The following is a 13,269-nucleotide window of genomic DNA, read 5'->3' as shown; positions in this document are numbered from 1 at the left end:
CAGTCTGCAGGGAATATAAACAGGTTTTAACTTCAGTTCAGATTTAGAATGAGAAACAGTTTATGTAGAAATCCTGTCTGCAAACTACACTGTGTCAGTAGTCTACAACGACAGCGATCTGACTCAATTTGAGCTTTGCCACAGTGACTCCAGTCAGCCTCTGATAAATGTTGTCCCACAGGTGGGACTGATGCTGGGGAGACTGGGACATCTCGCAGTAACTCTAAATGTTCACTAAAAGTTTACCAAGGTGTTTCAGAATGATCATTACAAAAAATCTTCATGCCTAACAAGGTAGAAAGAAATATTTGAGGTGAAATTGCCACAGCAAGCACTCACATTATATTTGATGTCTTCCAGCCTCTCATGCCCCGTACAAGTGGGACTACTGGCCCCACGATGACGTCCGGGCTGAGTGCCGCTTCGTTGGCCTGACCAACCTGGGAGCAACCTGCTACCTGGCCTCCACCATCCAGCAGCTCTACATGATCCCCGAGGCCCGACAGGCCGTCTTCACAGCTAAGGTCATTAGCTACAGCTCAGGAAGCACTCAGTTGGTGTTAGGAAGTGAACACATTCCGATCAGAAAGCATGTTCTCATCCCGTGTGTGTGTGTGCAGTACTCTGAAGAGATCAAACACAAGACCACACTGCTGGAGCTGCAGAAGATGTTCACATATCTCATGGTAAGTTTTACATCTATAGACGAGGTGCAGCTTATGTAAGACCACATGATCCAAGTTTATCCCTCATGTTGTACAGCAAGCTTCCTTAGTGTGATTCTTGTTAAAACCTAAAACCATCAAAACAGAACAGAGGTGATTAACAGCAATTGCAAGAGAAAATTGTGAGCCAGGTATGTTTATACTACTGATTGAATGGTTTAGTGAGGTCCTCCAGTTGGTTCTGCTGAGGTCCTATTAGAGGGCAGACAAGAAATAACAAACAGCTCTTTAATAAAACACTTCAAGCTGGGAATAGACACATTCTGTCTGCCTCCGTGTGATTTCTAAATAGACCAAGGTGGCAAGGGAGGTTAAAGCCACCCAATCGCTGATGTGTCTTTGTGGTGCTTAATGAGGTAGAAAGGAAGCCTGAACAGTCGACTTGTGAAAAGATAAGCTGTCTTTGTAGCTTAAGGATCTGATTTAATGATGAAATGTGAATGAAATGTGATCTGTGCATTATTTAAAAACCTAAATAAGAATGAATAGATTTGTTAATAAGAAGATCAATGATGATGGACAGCAAATTTGCATTTAGTTAAAAAGGTTGATAGTTAAGAGAATTGCTAAACTGAGTTAAGTTGTTATATTTAGAAAATGGTACAAGGGAGACTTCATTACACATTTAATGCGTTGTGCTCCACGTCAGCTGAGTTCTTCTCCACGCCTATTTTGGTTCCGCGATACTCTCTTCATTCCCGAAAGCTCACATCTTTGAAGGCTGTGGCTGGCTTTATCTGTGATTTCTGAACATTATGTGGAACTGTTTTGTGAAAGGGCCTCAGATTTCTGGCTTGGTCTCACGTTTCCATCCTCCTAGGCTCTTTCACAAAACATTTCTGTCTCTGGCCCTTCATAAAATCACCACTGGAGTCAGCCACGTCCCACGTAGAAGTGAGCTTTCAGAAATGAAGTGAGCACTGTGCAAGCAAAGGAGGCATGGAGCAGATATGGTCGTATAGACATTATGTCATGACTTCATCACATTATTGAGCTGTAAAGCCAGCTTACCTTTTCACATGTCAGTCGTTTCAGCTCTGTTACTACCTCGCTTCACATCAGGGGTGGGTCAGCCTTCTGTCTCTCCTGGCGGCTCCCATACAGGGCGTGTCTTCTTGCTGCCTCAGTAACATACTCCCCCATATTGTATTCCCCGTCCCACGATGGATTGTCATAATTACCGTCCATTATGTCAGAAGTGACATCATGGTCCTGTTGCTGACTGGCTCTTGTTTTTCTATTGCTGTTTTTTTACTTTGTGTTCAGGAGAGTGAGCGGAAGGCGTACAACCCTCGACCGTTTTGTAAAACCTACACGATGGACAAACAGCCTCTAAACACCGGCGAACAGAAAGACATGACTGAGTTTTTCACCGACCTCATCACTAAAATAGAAGAGATGTCTCAGGAGCTGGTAAACTCTTCTCTTACATGATCTGATCTGTTTCTTCAACACTGCGTTTTTTAATTTAAAAGATAATAAATTAAAATCATTCTAATCTGTACAATATCAACTTTCATGCTTGATGCAGTTGATTTAAATAAAATTTTAATCTAAGAGTTATAAAAAAGGTTTTAATAATCATAAATGAGTTGTCAAAGTTGTTGGCTTTTTTATTTCCCAGAAAAACACAGTAAAGACTTTGTTTGGAGGCGTCATCACCAACAATGTTGTTTCTCTGGTAAGTAGGAGGAAACTTAATTGGCTTGAAATTATTATGTAATTATAATTTATTCCTTTTGTTTGGACACTTGTTATACTATAATTAGATTTGTTTTAAATTATTTGTATGCATTTGATTTATTTTTTGTAATTTGCTAATTTGAGTTTACTTTCACATTTTACTAAAACAATAGTTCTTATTTTAATTAATATTAGCTCTGCTTCTTTAGACAGGTGTATTAAATTGTTGATTTATGCAAAAACATGAAAATTATTTTAGGAAAAAAGAGATGCATGGTTTTGCCATGTAGAGACAAAATGCAGTTTTTTGTGTTTTACTCTGAATTGGAACCTAATTTTATCAAATGAACTTCATGTCATCTTGAAGACCTGAATGGTTTGATCTGGGTGAAAAAACTTTTTACGAAATCCCACAGGTTTTCTTTTTTGTTGTTGTTTTCTCACAGGACTGTTGGTCCCTGCTGCCAGTCTTTTATGTATAGTCTGCAGGATATATTGCACAATTACAGTAAATGTCAACAATGGCCCCAAAAAATCAAGTGACAAATCTAGAAATTTAAATCTTGAAATGTTTAAAATTTAAAATGGGAAATTGTGTAGAAACCCTGTTTTTAGAGCTCCCTCTGGTCAGATGTTGACAAGATTAAATTCATTTTCACATTATTATTGTGAAATTATTAAATTTATTATTATTCCCATATTTAACATAAACCTGCTTAAATTCCACTAAAAATGAAGTAGGTAAAAGAGAAAATAAGTTGTAGTTTATAAACTAGTTGTATCTAACTAAACTATGTTTTGTATTTTCTTCAGGATTGTGACCATGTCAGTCAGACTGCAGAGGAGTTTTACACAGTCAGATGTCAAGTGGCAGATATGAAGAACATCTACGTGAGTTTGAGGCCCGGAAATCTTCAGCAGAGTCCAAATGAGCTCCAGTTCTCAGGGTCAGATCCTGTTCTTTACTCTCATCTCTCTTCAGGAATCTCTGGACGAGGTGACCATCAAAGACACTCTGGAGGGTGACAACATGTACACGTGTTCACAGTGTGGCAAGAAGGTCCGAGCAGAGAAAAGGTGAGCATAAATCCAGGATGTTAAAATAAAAGGAAATGCTGCAAATACGAATTTTCTGTCACATCAGCCTAATGGATCATTGATTTCTTCACACAGAGCTTGTTTTAAGAAACTGCCGCGCATCCTGAGCTTCAACACCATGAGGTACACCTTCAACATGGTGACCATGATGAAGGAGAAGGTGAACACACACTTCTCCTTCCCCCTGCGCCTCGACATGACGCCGTACACCGAGGACTTCCTCATGGGCAAAGGAGAGCGCAAAGAGGGTTCGTGCCAACAATCTAACGTTCAGCTGGGATTTTTTTAAATACAAAGCTTTGGTTTCATCATGAAGGAGAAGACCTACAGTCAGTAATTGAAGTTATCTGCCTCTGGCTTTAGGTTTTCGGGAAGAAGGAGAGGCGAACATCACTGGGAGCTATGAATACGACCTCATCGGGGTCACTGTCCACACTGGCACAGCAGACGGCGGCCATTACTACAGCTTCATCAGGGACATCGTCAACCCCCATGCCTACAAGAACAACAAGTGGTGAGAGCAGATGTCAGCCTGTAACACTGAGCAGCTTTAGGGCTCCTGTAAACGACGCATCACGAGTCATCCAGGTTTCTCTCAGCTCTCTGACATGATGTCACGTGTAAAACCTGCAGGTATCTGTTCAATGACGCAGAGGTGAAGCCCTTCGACTCGGCACAGCTCGCCTCTGAGTGTTTCGGTGGAGAGATGACGGTACGAGCTGCAGCCAGATTTATTTAAAAAGTGCTTTATTCCATCACAGCTGACTAATATTTTTATTTATCTTTTAGACTAAAACATATGACTCCGTCACTGACAAGTTCATGGACTTCTCCTTTGAGAAGGTGAGCAAACTATTTTTGTCTTTAAGTCACTTTGGGTTGAGATGGAAGCACTGACATGTTGATGGACCTGCAGACACACAGTGCCTACATGCTCTTCTACAAGAGAGTGGAGCTGGAGGAAGAGAATGGGAAGGACTTCAGTTTTGATGTCTCTCCTGATCTACTTGAGGTACTGAGTCTTTTTGTTTTTTGTCCCAAAGTTGAAGCACCTTTATGTTAGTGTCTGAAATATTCCTGTCCGTGTCTGTTTCAGTGGATTTGGCATGACAACATGCAGTTTCTGCAGGATAAAAACATATTTGAGCACACTTATTTTGGGTGAGTATGAAGTATTTTAGTGTGATGGCTGTAATTTGAAAGGGTGACTCACCCCTTCATTGTTTCACAATTTACCCTGACTTGTTTCAGGTTCATGTGGCAGCTATGTAGCAGCATCCCCAGCACCTTACCAGACCCCAAAGCAGTCTCCCTCATGACTGCCAAGGTGAGAAACGCTACAGGAATAAGTACTTTTATGCCCCTGTTCCACTGGCTCTACTACAGAATCCTCTCTTTACTCGGCCTGGCTTGGCTATATATAAAATGCATCGCGTTTCCACCGGCCAGTTTGGTCGGCAGCAGAGGAACGCCTCCTTGTGTTGTGGGGGGGTGCCTGTTGTCATTTGAGGAAACAACGAAAGTGCTATGGACAACGTTGGCCCTGTGTTGCTGCTGTTTTTTAAACTTATGGGGATTCTCCTGAGACTTCAGGCAGAGAGGCGCAGTGGAAGAAATGCTCTGGATGCTGCGATTGTTGCGCAGAGTAGGACAGCTGTTATCTGCCGGGGATTTCAGGCTTTACAGCGCCTTCAGCTGGGGGACAGACGGCATAAGCTAACACTGTTGTTTATAGTCCTACTTCGCTAGCGTTCCAAAATTGTCTGTCGTTGTTTTGCTCCTTACGCTTGCATCTGACCATACCCACGAACAATGAGTGAACAGGAGCTAAGCTTGCGTCACCCACGAAAGCAGGGCCGGCCCGCTGGCCCTACTCCAAAGCAGGGACCAAAAAAGCAGGAGCGGCCTCGAAAAAAAGCTGGAGGAAACGCGCTCAAAGCAAGACCAGTAGAGTGGAGCCGGGACCTTCAGAGCCGGTGGAAAAGGGGCATTACAGTACCTCAGGATGACATTTTGTCTTGTCTTCCTAAAAAAAAAATCTCCATTTGTAAGGTTTTATAGCCCCTCCTCTTTGTTTCACCCCTAAATTCCCCCAACAAATAATCGAGACAAGCTAGCCATTGTTGTGAATATGCTAAATAAAGGGATAGGGCTGGCTGGGTGGCACAATGGTTGAAATGGGTTTGGGCTGTAGTTTACTTGGTTTTGCTTCCTTGTATTCCTGTGTTGACGATTATCCTTTGCTTTAGCTTAAACTACATATCCATCTTTTTAAAGTAGATAAATACACCAGATTTCTGTCATCAGAAGTGTGTGCTCAGTTTGTAGAGCAGAATCAGCAGAAGTTAAACCATGAAGATAACAAACCATCAGAAAAACTGGAAGCAATTTGAATGTTTAGATGAAAGTAAATCTTTGATCGCCAAAGTAAAGGGTAGCTCATTACAGATTTTGAATACACCATAAAATATATTAAAAAGGAAGCTGAAACAAGGAAACAAGACAATGTAAAAACAAAATAAATCCTGAGGTCTAGAGGTGATGAAGGCATGGATACGTTTTCCAAGGTCTTCTGGAGGAATGTTAAGCTTTTGCTTTGGTAATTTGATGTAACAGATCAAATCTGGTCTTCTTGATAACTGTTTACCTGCTTCTCATTTGAAGGATCTGTTTCTTACAGTGGAGCAGTGAGTCAGACCCAATCAGATTAGACTGTCTAACTTAGGCCCAATCCATACGAGAATGGTTTTTACTAACATAAAAGTTTCTGTATCTTTTCAACTTTGTGTCCACATGAAAACAGCGTTTTAGGAGTGCCAAAATTGTATTTTTTGGAAAACAGGTTCCAGAGTAAACAAATCCTGTTTTTTTTGCACTCAACAAGGGTAAACTATGTGCATGCTTCACATCTTGTTTCCTGTTTTTGGTGTATTTTTGTGGCAGTGTTACAGCATCACATACAGGCTTGGCATAGTTACTACAATGTTCTGGTTTGTTTTCGTTGTTTCCCTGTGAATGGGGTCTAAATATGTAAAGTCTCTATTTCCTCACCTTTACAAATATAAGAGCCTCACACTTTCTTAAAAAGAGAGAATATAGTAATAATCTCTTATAATATGTTGTTTTCTTTGCAGCTCAGCACATCTTTTGTCCTTGAGACTTTTATTCACTCTAAAGAGAAGGTAACGTGCCGATGTTTGAGTCCATTCTCCTGTTTCTATTGGTGGTCTGCACAGTTGATATCTGACTGATGTTTCCTTCCTGCTCTGCTCCGTCCAGCCCACCATGCTGCAGTGGATCGAACTTCTCACCAAGCAGTTCAACAACAGCCAGGCTGCATGCGAGGTCTGAGCTTTAATCTCTGCTGTTTTATCAAGCTCTCTCTGCACATCGATTGTCTTCAACTTATCTTCCTTTTCAGTTGGTTTTATTTAAATGTCGGCTCACCGGATCAGTAAAGATATACATTTCCTCCTCTATTTCAGTGGTTTTTGGACCGGATGGCTGATGATAACTGGTGGCCGATGCAGATCCTCATAAAGTGCCCCAATCAGATTGTCAGACAGGTCTGTTATCTTTGATTACATGTGGAAAAGAAAACAATGAAATGCACTCAAAAATGTACAAAAACACTCTCAACACGAGGGCAAAAAAAAACAAACTAAGGTTACAAAAGCTTAACAAAAAGTTTGAACATGTCAGGACTGATGATATGGAGCTGTAGTCGTTTCATTTTCTGCCTTTCTCTCCCAGATGTTCCAGAGGTTGTGCATTCATGTCATCCAGAGGCTCAGGCCAGTTCATGCGCATCTCTACCTGCAGCCCGGCATGGAGGACGGGTATGACCCACCCCAGTATTAATTCTTTTTAGTTTTTATTTAAAAAAAAAAGCCAGATGAGGTGTGCAGTACAACCAGCAGGTGGTGTATCTGTGAATTCAAATGGCTATAGAGATCCAGACAGTGTCTCTGTCACTCTGCAGTCTGAGAAATATCTGGGGCTCCACATGACTCGAAACTTGTGTCTGAAACATTTTAAAAGTGTGCATTTAGGCCAGCAGTTAGTTGTGCAGAGGTCTCAGAGTATGTCTTAGTTTTTTTGGGGGGTATTTCCACACGTCAACCTCTGAAAATGTCTTTTGTGTTCAGCTCTGATGACATGGACGGCCCAGTGGAGGATATCGGAAGCCGGTCCTGTGTTACTCGCTTTGTCAAGACTCTCCTGTCCATCATGGAGCACGGCGTCAAGCCACACAGCAAACACCTGACCGAGTACTTCGCTTTTCTCTACGAGTTCGCCAAGATGGGAGAGGAAGAGGTTGGTCTGAACTTAATATTTCTTATTGTGGTTTTCTGAAAGATCTTTGTTAATCTGAAGGTGCCTCAAATAGAGTTTTTCCACTAAACAGGTTCCAGTGCTAAACCAGGGCTGGTGCCAGAGCTGGTTCTTTAAAAATACAGTTCCACGCCATTATGTCACATGAATTTAGTCCTCAAGTTCCCTGACTACAACTGACTTTGAGCTTGTTTTTCTGTAAATTAGCTTAAATATACTGCTAGTTGCAGGTTGCAATTTTTTGAGCTTGTTTAGAAAATGTAGTTGCTTATTTTAGGCTTAGTCCTGTTTGTCATGTCTCTGTCCACTAAACAAAAATGCCTAGTTTGTCTGATGGTTGCAGCATCCATCAACAACAACAGGATGCTTCTGATTGGCTAGTACTCACTGCCTTTGTTGGTTGGGTTGATTATTTTCCTTGGTCATCCTGGGAAAATTACTAACCTCTCCCTCTGCTCTATACCCAGGTAACCCAACCAAACTAAACAGATTTGCAGGGCAGATGGAAAAAGAAACAGTGTTTTCAGATCTTAAATGGAAAAAGTAAAATAATAATATTCTCTAAAATGATTTTGCATGAAAATCTAAATAAATTATTTGATAAGTATAGATGAAGTAGCCTCTCTAACCTTCATTGTAAGGTTGCAGGGGTCATGATTTTTTAATGCTTTATTGAGATAACATTTACAGAACAGACAGAACATACTGTATACTCCGACAATATAAACAAATAACAATAAAGTGATACAAATAGTGATAATAAGTTCATGCTTTTGACTGTAGGATATTTTTTCAAACACAGCTACGGTTTAAATAGCTTTAAACTCTGGCCCCTCCAGCTGGAGCACGCTTTCAGTCTTTCACGCATTCTTGTTTCACTCAGGAAATTGAAACTTTTAATAAAAGAATCTGAGATCAACTTCCACAACACTTACTCTTATTGTCTCAACTAGACCAGCCTGTATGAATAAAGGGAATGAAATGAAAATTTGAGCTGAGTTTCAAAGTACTTATATACACGTTACAGTTAATGATACATTGAAATTGGGTTTTTGATGAAACCACAGGGATGGCGGTGAATAAGTTGCTTCTTTTGGCTTGTTTTTGTTGACCTGGTTGCTTGTTTCCCCTGTGAGATCTGAAACACTTCATCAAACATCTTTTTCATTAAATAATTGATTCTCCCTTTGTTGTTATCTGAGTTTCTGTGGAAGATCACAGAGCAGAGAGACACTTGATCTCCACAGATCACAGGGTTTGTCCCATTATTCCACCAAACAAATGTCTTAATATGACTCATCTATTTTATAAACACTGTTTTAAACAACAGTCGATGTTTGTGAACACTCTGCCAGTCGGCATTTCTGATCTCTTAATGTATTCCTTAATGCTGCTGAGAACAAGAGTCGGGCACAGTGTTTCAAACAGGATCCTAAACGCCAGGTGGTTGATTAAAAGAGCTGAGAATGTTTATAAATGGGTCTTCAGAAAGTGTTTAATAATTCAATAAAACAGTGATTGTGAAGGCAGCTCTGTGTGATGCTGTGAATGGCTTTAACAAAACAAAGCACACAAACTGCAGGAAGCTGAGAGCCTGAATTCATGTTATCCCACCACTAATTTAACTTTTAATTCAAGTTGAAGTGAAGTATTTTGTTTTAAATTAATTAGTGTAAAAGTGAAACTACCTCTGGATTTTTAAACACTGTGCTCACATGTTGATTGGTTGTTGGTCTGCATGAGCCGACCCACAGCTTTTAGACAGAAGTGGTTGATGGATCCGGTTCAGCATAGACTTGGTGCTGAGTTGGCACCGGGTTTTTGGTGCCAGAGCTTAAAGGGGTGGAAACAAAAAGAGTTTAGCACTGGAGCCAAAAAACACCAAAGACAAACTGCCAGCTGCATCCATTAAAAAAAAAATATCTGGAACACTGTGGGGAAATTTAATGAAGTTTTATTTTACTTTTGCCTGTTCTGTGTATATTTGTCCTCCAAAAGCAGTAATTATTGTCTTGTTTTTTGTTTTTTCAAAAGATTTGAAAGTTGACCGGATCATTATTGTGTTTGTCTGCAGAGTCAGTTCCTGTTGTCACTACAAGCCATCTCCATCATGGTGCACTTCTACATGGGAACCAAAGGTCCTGAAAATGTAAGTTTACACACAGATGATTGTTTTTTGTTTTTGTTTTTTTTATTATGATGTAACTTTTTAGTTGCCTTGCTTTCCTGTTTATGAAAGTTTTATACCCATTATGGATTTGGGTAAACCAGTGATAAATGCCTCATGTGCTCCCTCAGCCTCAGGTGGAGGTGCTGTCAGAGGAAGAGGCAGAGGAGGAGGATGAAGAGGAGGACATCTTGTCTCTTGCTGAAGAGAAATACCGTCCTGCAGCTCTGGAGAAGATGATTGCACTCATTGCTCTGCTGGTGGAGCAGTCTCGCTCTGAGAGGTTGGAGAACAGGATACAGATGTGATGGAGCAAATATTCTTCTCCTCCATTCAAACTGACTCACCATGTCTCTGTCATCTCCATGCAGACATCTGACTCTGTCCCAGAGCGACATGGCAGCGCTGACCGGAGGGAAAGGCTTCCCCTTCCTCTTCCAGCACATCAGAGACGGCATCAACATCAGACAGACGTGTAACCTCATCTTCAGCCTCTGTCGCTATAACAACCGTCTGGCTGAACATGTAGGTTTACAGAAAATAGGTTGGGTGTTGAGTAGGAGGGCAGATTTTATTTTAGGTTCACAGGAGGCTGTAACTTTTTCTGTATTTAAATGTTGAATTAACGATGGACTTTCTCCTTAGATTGTTTCGATGCTCTTCACCTCTATCGCAAAGCTCACACCTGAGGTAAGCAGCCGTATTTGTAATCATCTACATACAAATACATTTCTTAGACTTTCTAAGTGGAAAGATAAAAAGTCTAATTGATATGAACTGTTCATTTCTTCCATCAGGCTGCTAACCCTTTCTTCAAGCTGCTGACTATGTTGATGGAGTTTGCTGGAGGACCTCCTGGGATGCCGTCCTTCGCCTCCTACATCCTCCAAAGGATCTGGGAGGTAAACAGACACTCTTACCCATATTAAATCACAATAGACAGCCATTTTTGACCCCATGACCTCCCTGTGGAGCCAGTGGTGGAGTGGTTGTATTCCAGTTTTCTAAGACCCTCCACATGTGTACTAAATCAATATACTAAAGCTCTACATACGCCCCTAATATGTAGGTTTTTACTGCAAATACTGGGTATTAAACTGAGATGAATAAAAGATGTAAAGGCTCCTTGTAGAACATGAACAAGTTCAAAGGTGGTGTGTTTTACAGAAGATTTTAATCTTTGGTCAGATTTGTGCATACGTTTTGAAAGTTGCATAAAATTCAGCTGTGTGATCTTAAGTGTCCATGAAACGTTCCTTTTATTCTGATGTTTAAATCTGTGTGCTTCCTGTCAGGTGATTGAGTACAATCCGTCCCAGTGTCTGGACTGGTTGGCTGTCCAGACTCCCAGGAACAAACTGGCCCACAGCTGGGTGCTGCAGAACATGGAGAACTGGGTGGAGCGCTTCCTGCTGGCACACAACTACCCCCGAGTCCGCACATGTGAGAACTGCAGAGTTACACAAACTACAACAGAACTACTGAATTAGCAAACAGAGCAGAGTCTAATTGTTGATTTATTTTAATATTTGTTGTTGTTTATCTGATACTAAATCAGACAGAAAAAGCACAGAATAACCGTTTTGAAAACCAACTGAATCAGTGTCTCCTTCCTCCAGCTGCGGCGTACCTCCTCGTCTCCCTCATCCCCAGCAACTCCTTCCGCCAAATGTTTCGCTCCACCCGCTCCCTCCACCTGCCAACCCGCGAACTGCCATTGTCTCCCGACACCACTGTGGTCCTCCACCAGGTGTACAACCTGCTGCTGGGGATGCTGGGTCGGGCCAAGCTGTATGTGGACGCCAGCGTTCATGGCACCACCAAACTGGTTCAGTATTTCAGCTTCATGACCTACTGCCTCATATCCAAGACAGAGAAACTCATGTTCTCCGGCTACTTCATGGACCTCTGGAACCTCTTCCAGGTATGATTTGTAGATGAGTGTTCTTCGCTTTTTTCAGTTAGAAAAAGGCAACATTTTGGTAAGTCTGAAGAGAAAAAAAAAAGATTAAAAATTCAAAATCTTTTTTCTTATTTCAGCCCAAACTCTCAGAGCCAGCCATCGCCACCAACCACAACAAGCAGGCGCTGCTGTCCTTCTGGTACAATGTGTGTGTGGACTGTCCTGAGAACGTCAGGCTGGTGGTGCAGAACCCTGTCGTGACCAAGAACATAGCCTTCAACTACATCCTGGCTGATCATGACGACCAGGAGGTGGTGCTCTTCAACCGCGGCATGCTGCCAGCTTACTACGGCATCCTGCGCATGTGCTGCGAGCAGTCACCCACCTTCACCCGCCAGCTGGCGTCGCACCAGAACATCCAGTGGGCCTTCAAGAACCTGACTCCGCACGCCAGCCAGTATCCAGGGGTGAGGGGACAGACCTACAGCAGAGATGGTTTTGTTTTGAGGGGACAGTTTTTTTCTTTGAAATATGTGGGAAAACTTATGAAAGTGTAAAAGGAAAAATAAAAATGTATGGCTCATGTTTGTGTGCGCCGCCCCTGCAGGCGGTGGAGGAGCTGTTCAACTTGATGCAGCTGTTTGTGGCACAGCGAGCCGACATGAGGGAGGAAGAGTTAGAGGACATCAAACAGTTTAAGAAGACCACCATCAGCTGCTACCTGCGATGCCTGGATGGACGCTCCTGCTGGACCACTCTCATCAGGTCAGCTCACATACACGCACACTCTTAGTATGACTACCATAATTAGAACATCTGTCTTCTGAATCCTGTTTCTGTCTGCTCTTCCTCCCAGTGCTTTCAGAATTCTGCTGGAGAACGACGAAGACAGACTCCTGGTGGTATTCAACAGAGGCCTCATCCTCATGACTGAGGTACATTCGCACAACCAACAGTTCACATGGTGCCATCATTTCACTTCAAGTCATTTACTCATTCTGTTGGCCTTGTTACACCTAATAAATTACACATGCAGTCAATTTGGAGAAGTTGGAACTTCTGAACCTGAAATTTTGTGATTAGTCCTGAGTGTGTCCAGTGTCACCTCGTATGTATGTCCTGACTCAAAATATTATTGGATAGCGGCAGCTATGTTTGGGTCACCGGCAGGGGTGGAAATTAGCACCCGCCACCGGCCAAATGCGGGTAAATATTTGAAGTGGCGGGTGAATTTGATCAACACACACGCCACTGTGGCGGGTTGGCAATTTGAACAGAAAAGGTGTTATTTGTCCTCTTGACATATAGGGGGCAGTAATGTGCTCGAGTTGCTGCTGTTACGTCGAGCCGCGTTCCCC

General features: G+C 42.0%; 1 protein-coding gene across 4 annotated transcripts in view; it reads left to right on the top strand.

Annotated features, from left to right (window-relative positions):
- The window catches only part of usp34 (ubiquitin specific peptidase 34), a 68,274-nt gene that overhangs the window by 40,496 nt on the left and 14,509 nt on the right, over positions 1–13,269 (top strand). For 2 of the 4 annotated variants that reach the window (XM_017433760.3, XM_017433759.3), the window contains exons 41-69: positions 182–250; positions 361–524; positions 621–686; positions 1,992–2,138; positions 2,350–2,406; positions 3,222–3,299; positions 3,391–3,485; positions 3,582–3,754; positions 3,870–4,020; positions 4,140–4,218; positions 4,296–4,349; positions 4,423–4,518; positions 4,603–4,667; positions 4,758–4,833; positions 6,641–6,688; positions 6,786–6,851; positions 6,992–7,072; positions 7,260–7,345; positions 7,655–7,823; positions 9,916–9,990; positions 10,140–10,291; positions 10,380–10,533; positions 10,654–10,698; positions 10,806–10,910; positions 11,304–11,451; positions 11,628–11,932; positions 12,049–12,378; positions 12,519–12,676; positions 12,768–12,846. In XM_017433760.3, the coding sequence (XP_017289249.1) occupies positions 182–250; positions 361–524; positions 621–686; positions 1,992–2,138; positions 2,350–2,406; positions 3,222–3,299; positions 3,391–3,485; positions 3,582–3,754; positions 3,870–4,020; positions 4,140–4,218; positions 4,296–4,349; positions 4,423–4,518; positions 4,603–4,667; positions 4,758–4,833; positions 6,641–6,688; positions 6,786–6,851; positions 6,992–7,072; positions 7,260–7,345; positions 7,655–7,823; positions 9,916–9,990; positions 10,140–10,291; positions 10,380–10,533; positions 10,654–10,698; positions 10,806–10,910; positions 11,304–11,451; positions 11,628–11,932; positions 12,049–12,378; positions 12,519–12,676; positions 12,768–12,846 (3,371 nt within the window). The remainder of the gene's footprint in view (positions 1–181; positions 251–360; positions 525–620; positions 687–1,991; positions 2,139–2,349; positions 2,407–3,221; positions 3,300–3,390; positions 3,486–3,581; positions 3,755–3,869; positions 4,021–4,139; positions 4,219–4,295; positions 4,350–4,422; positions 4,519–4,602; positions 4,668–4,757; positions 4,834–6,640; positions 6,689–6,785; positions 6,852–6,991; positions 7,073–7,259; positions 7,346–7,654; positions 7,824–9,915; positions 9,991–10,139; positions 10,292–10,379; positions 10,534–10,653; positions 10,699–10,805; positions 10,911–11,303; positions 11,452–11,627; positions 11,933–12,048; positions 12,379–12,518; positions 12,677–12,767; positions 12,847–13,269) is intronic. The other 2 variants (XM_017433762.3, XM_017433761.2) reach the window with 1 other exon arrangement.

This window comes from Kryptolebias marmoratus, linkage group LG3 (assembly GCF_001649575.2).
Source record: "Kryptolebias marmoratus isolate JLee-2015 linkage group LG3, ASM164957v2, whole genome shotgun sequence".
NCBI lineage: Eukaryota > Metazoa > Chordata > Actinopteri > Cyprinodontiformes > Rivulidae > Kryptolebias > Kryptolebias marmoratus.
This window is presented reverse-complemented; position numbering and strand designations above follow the sequence as displayed.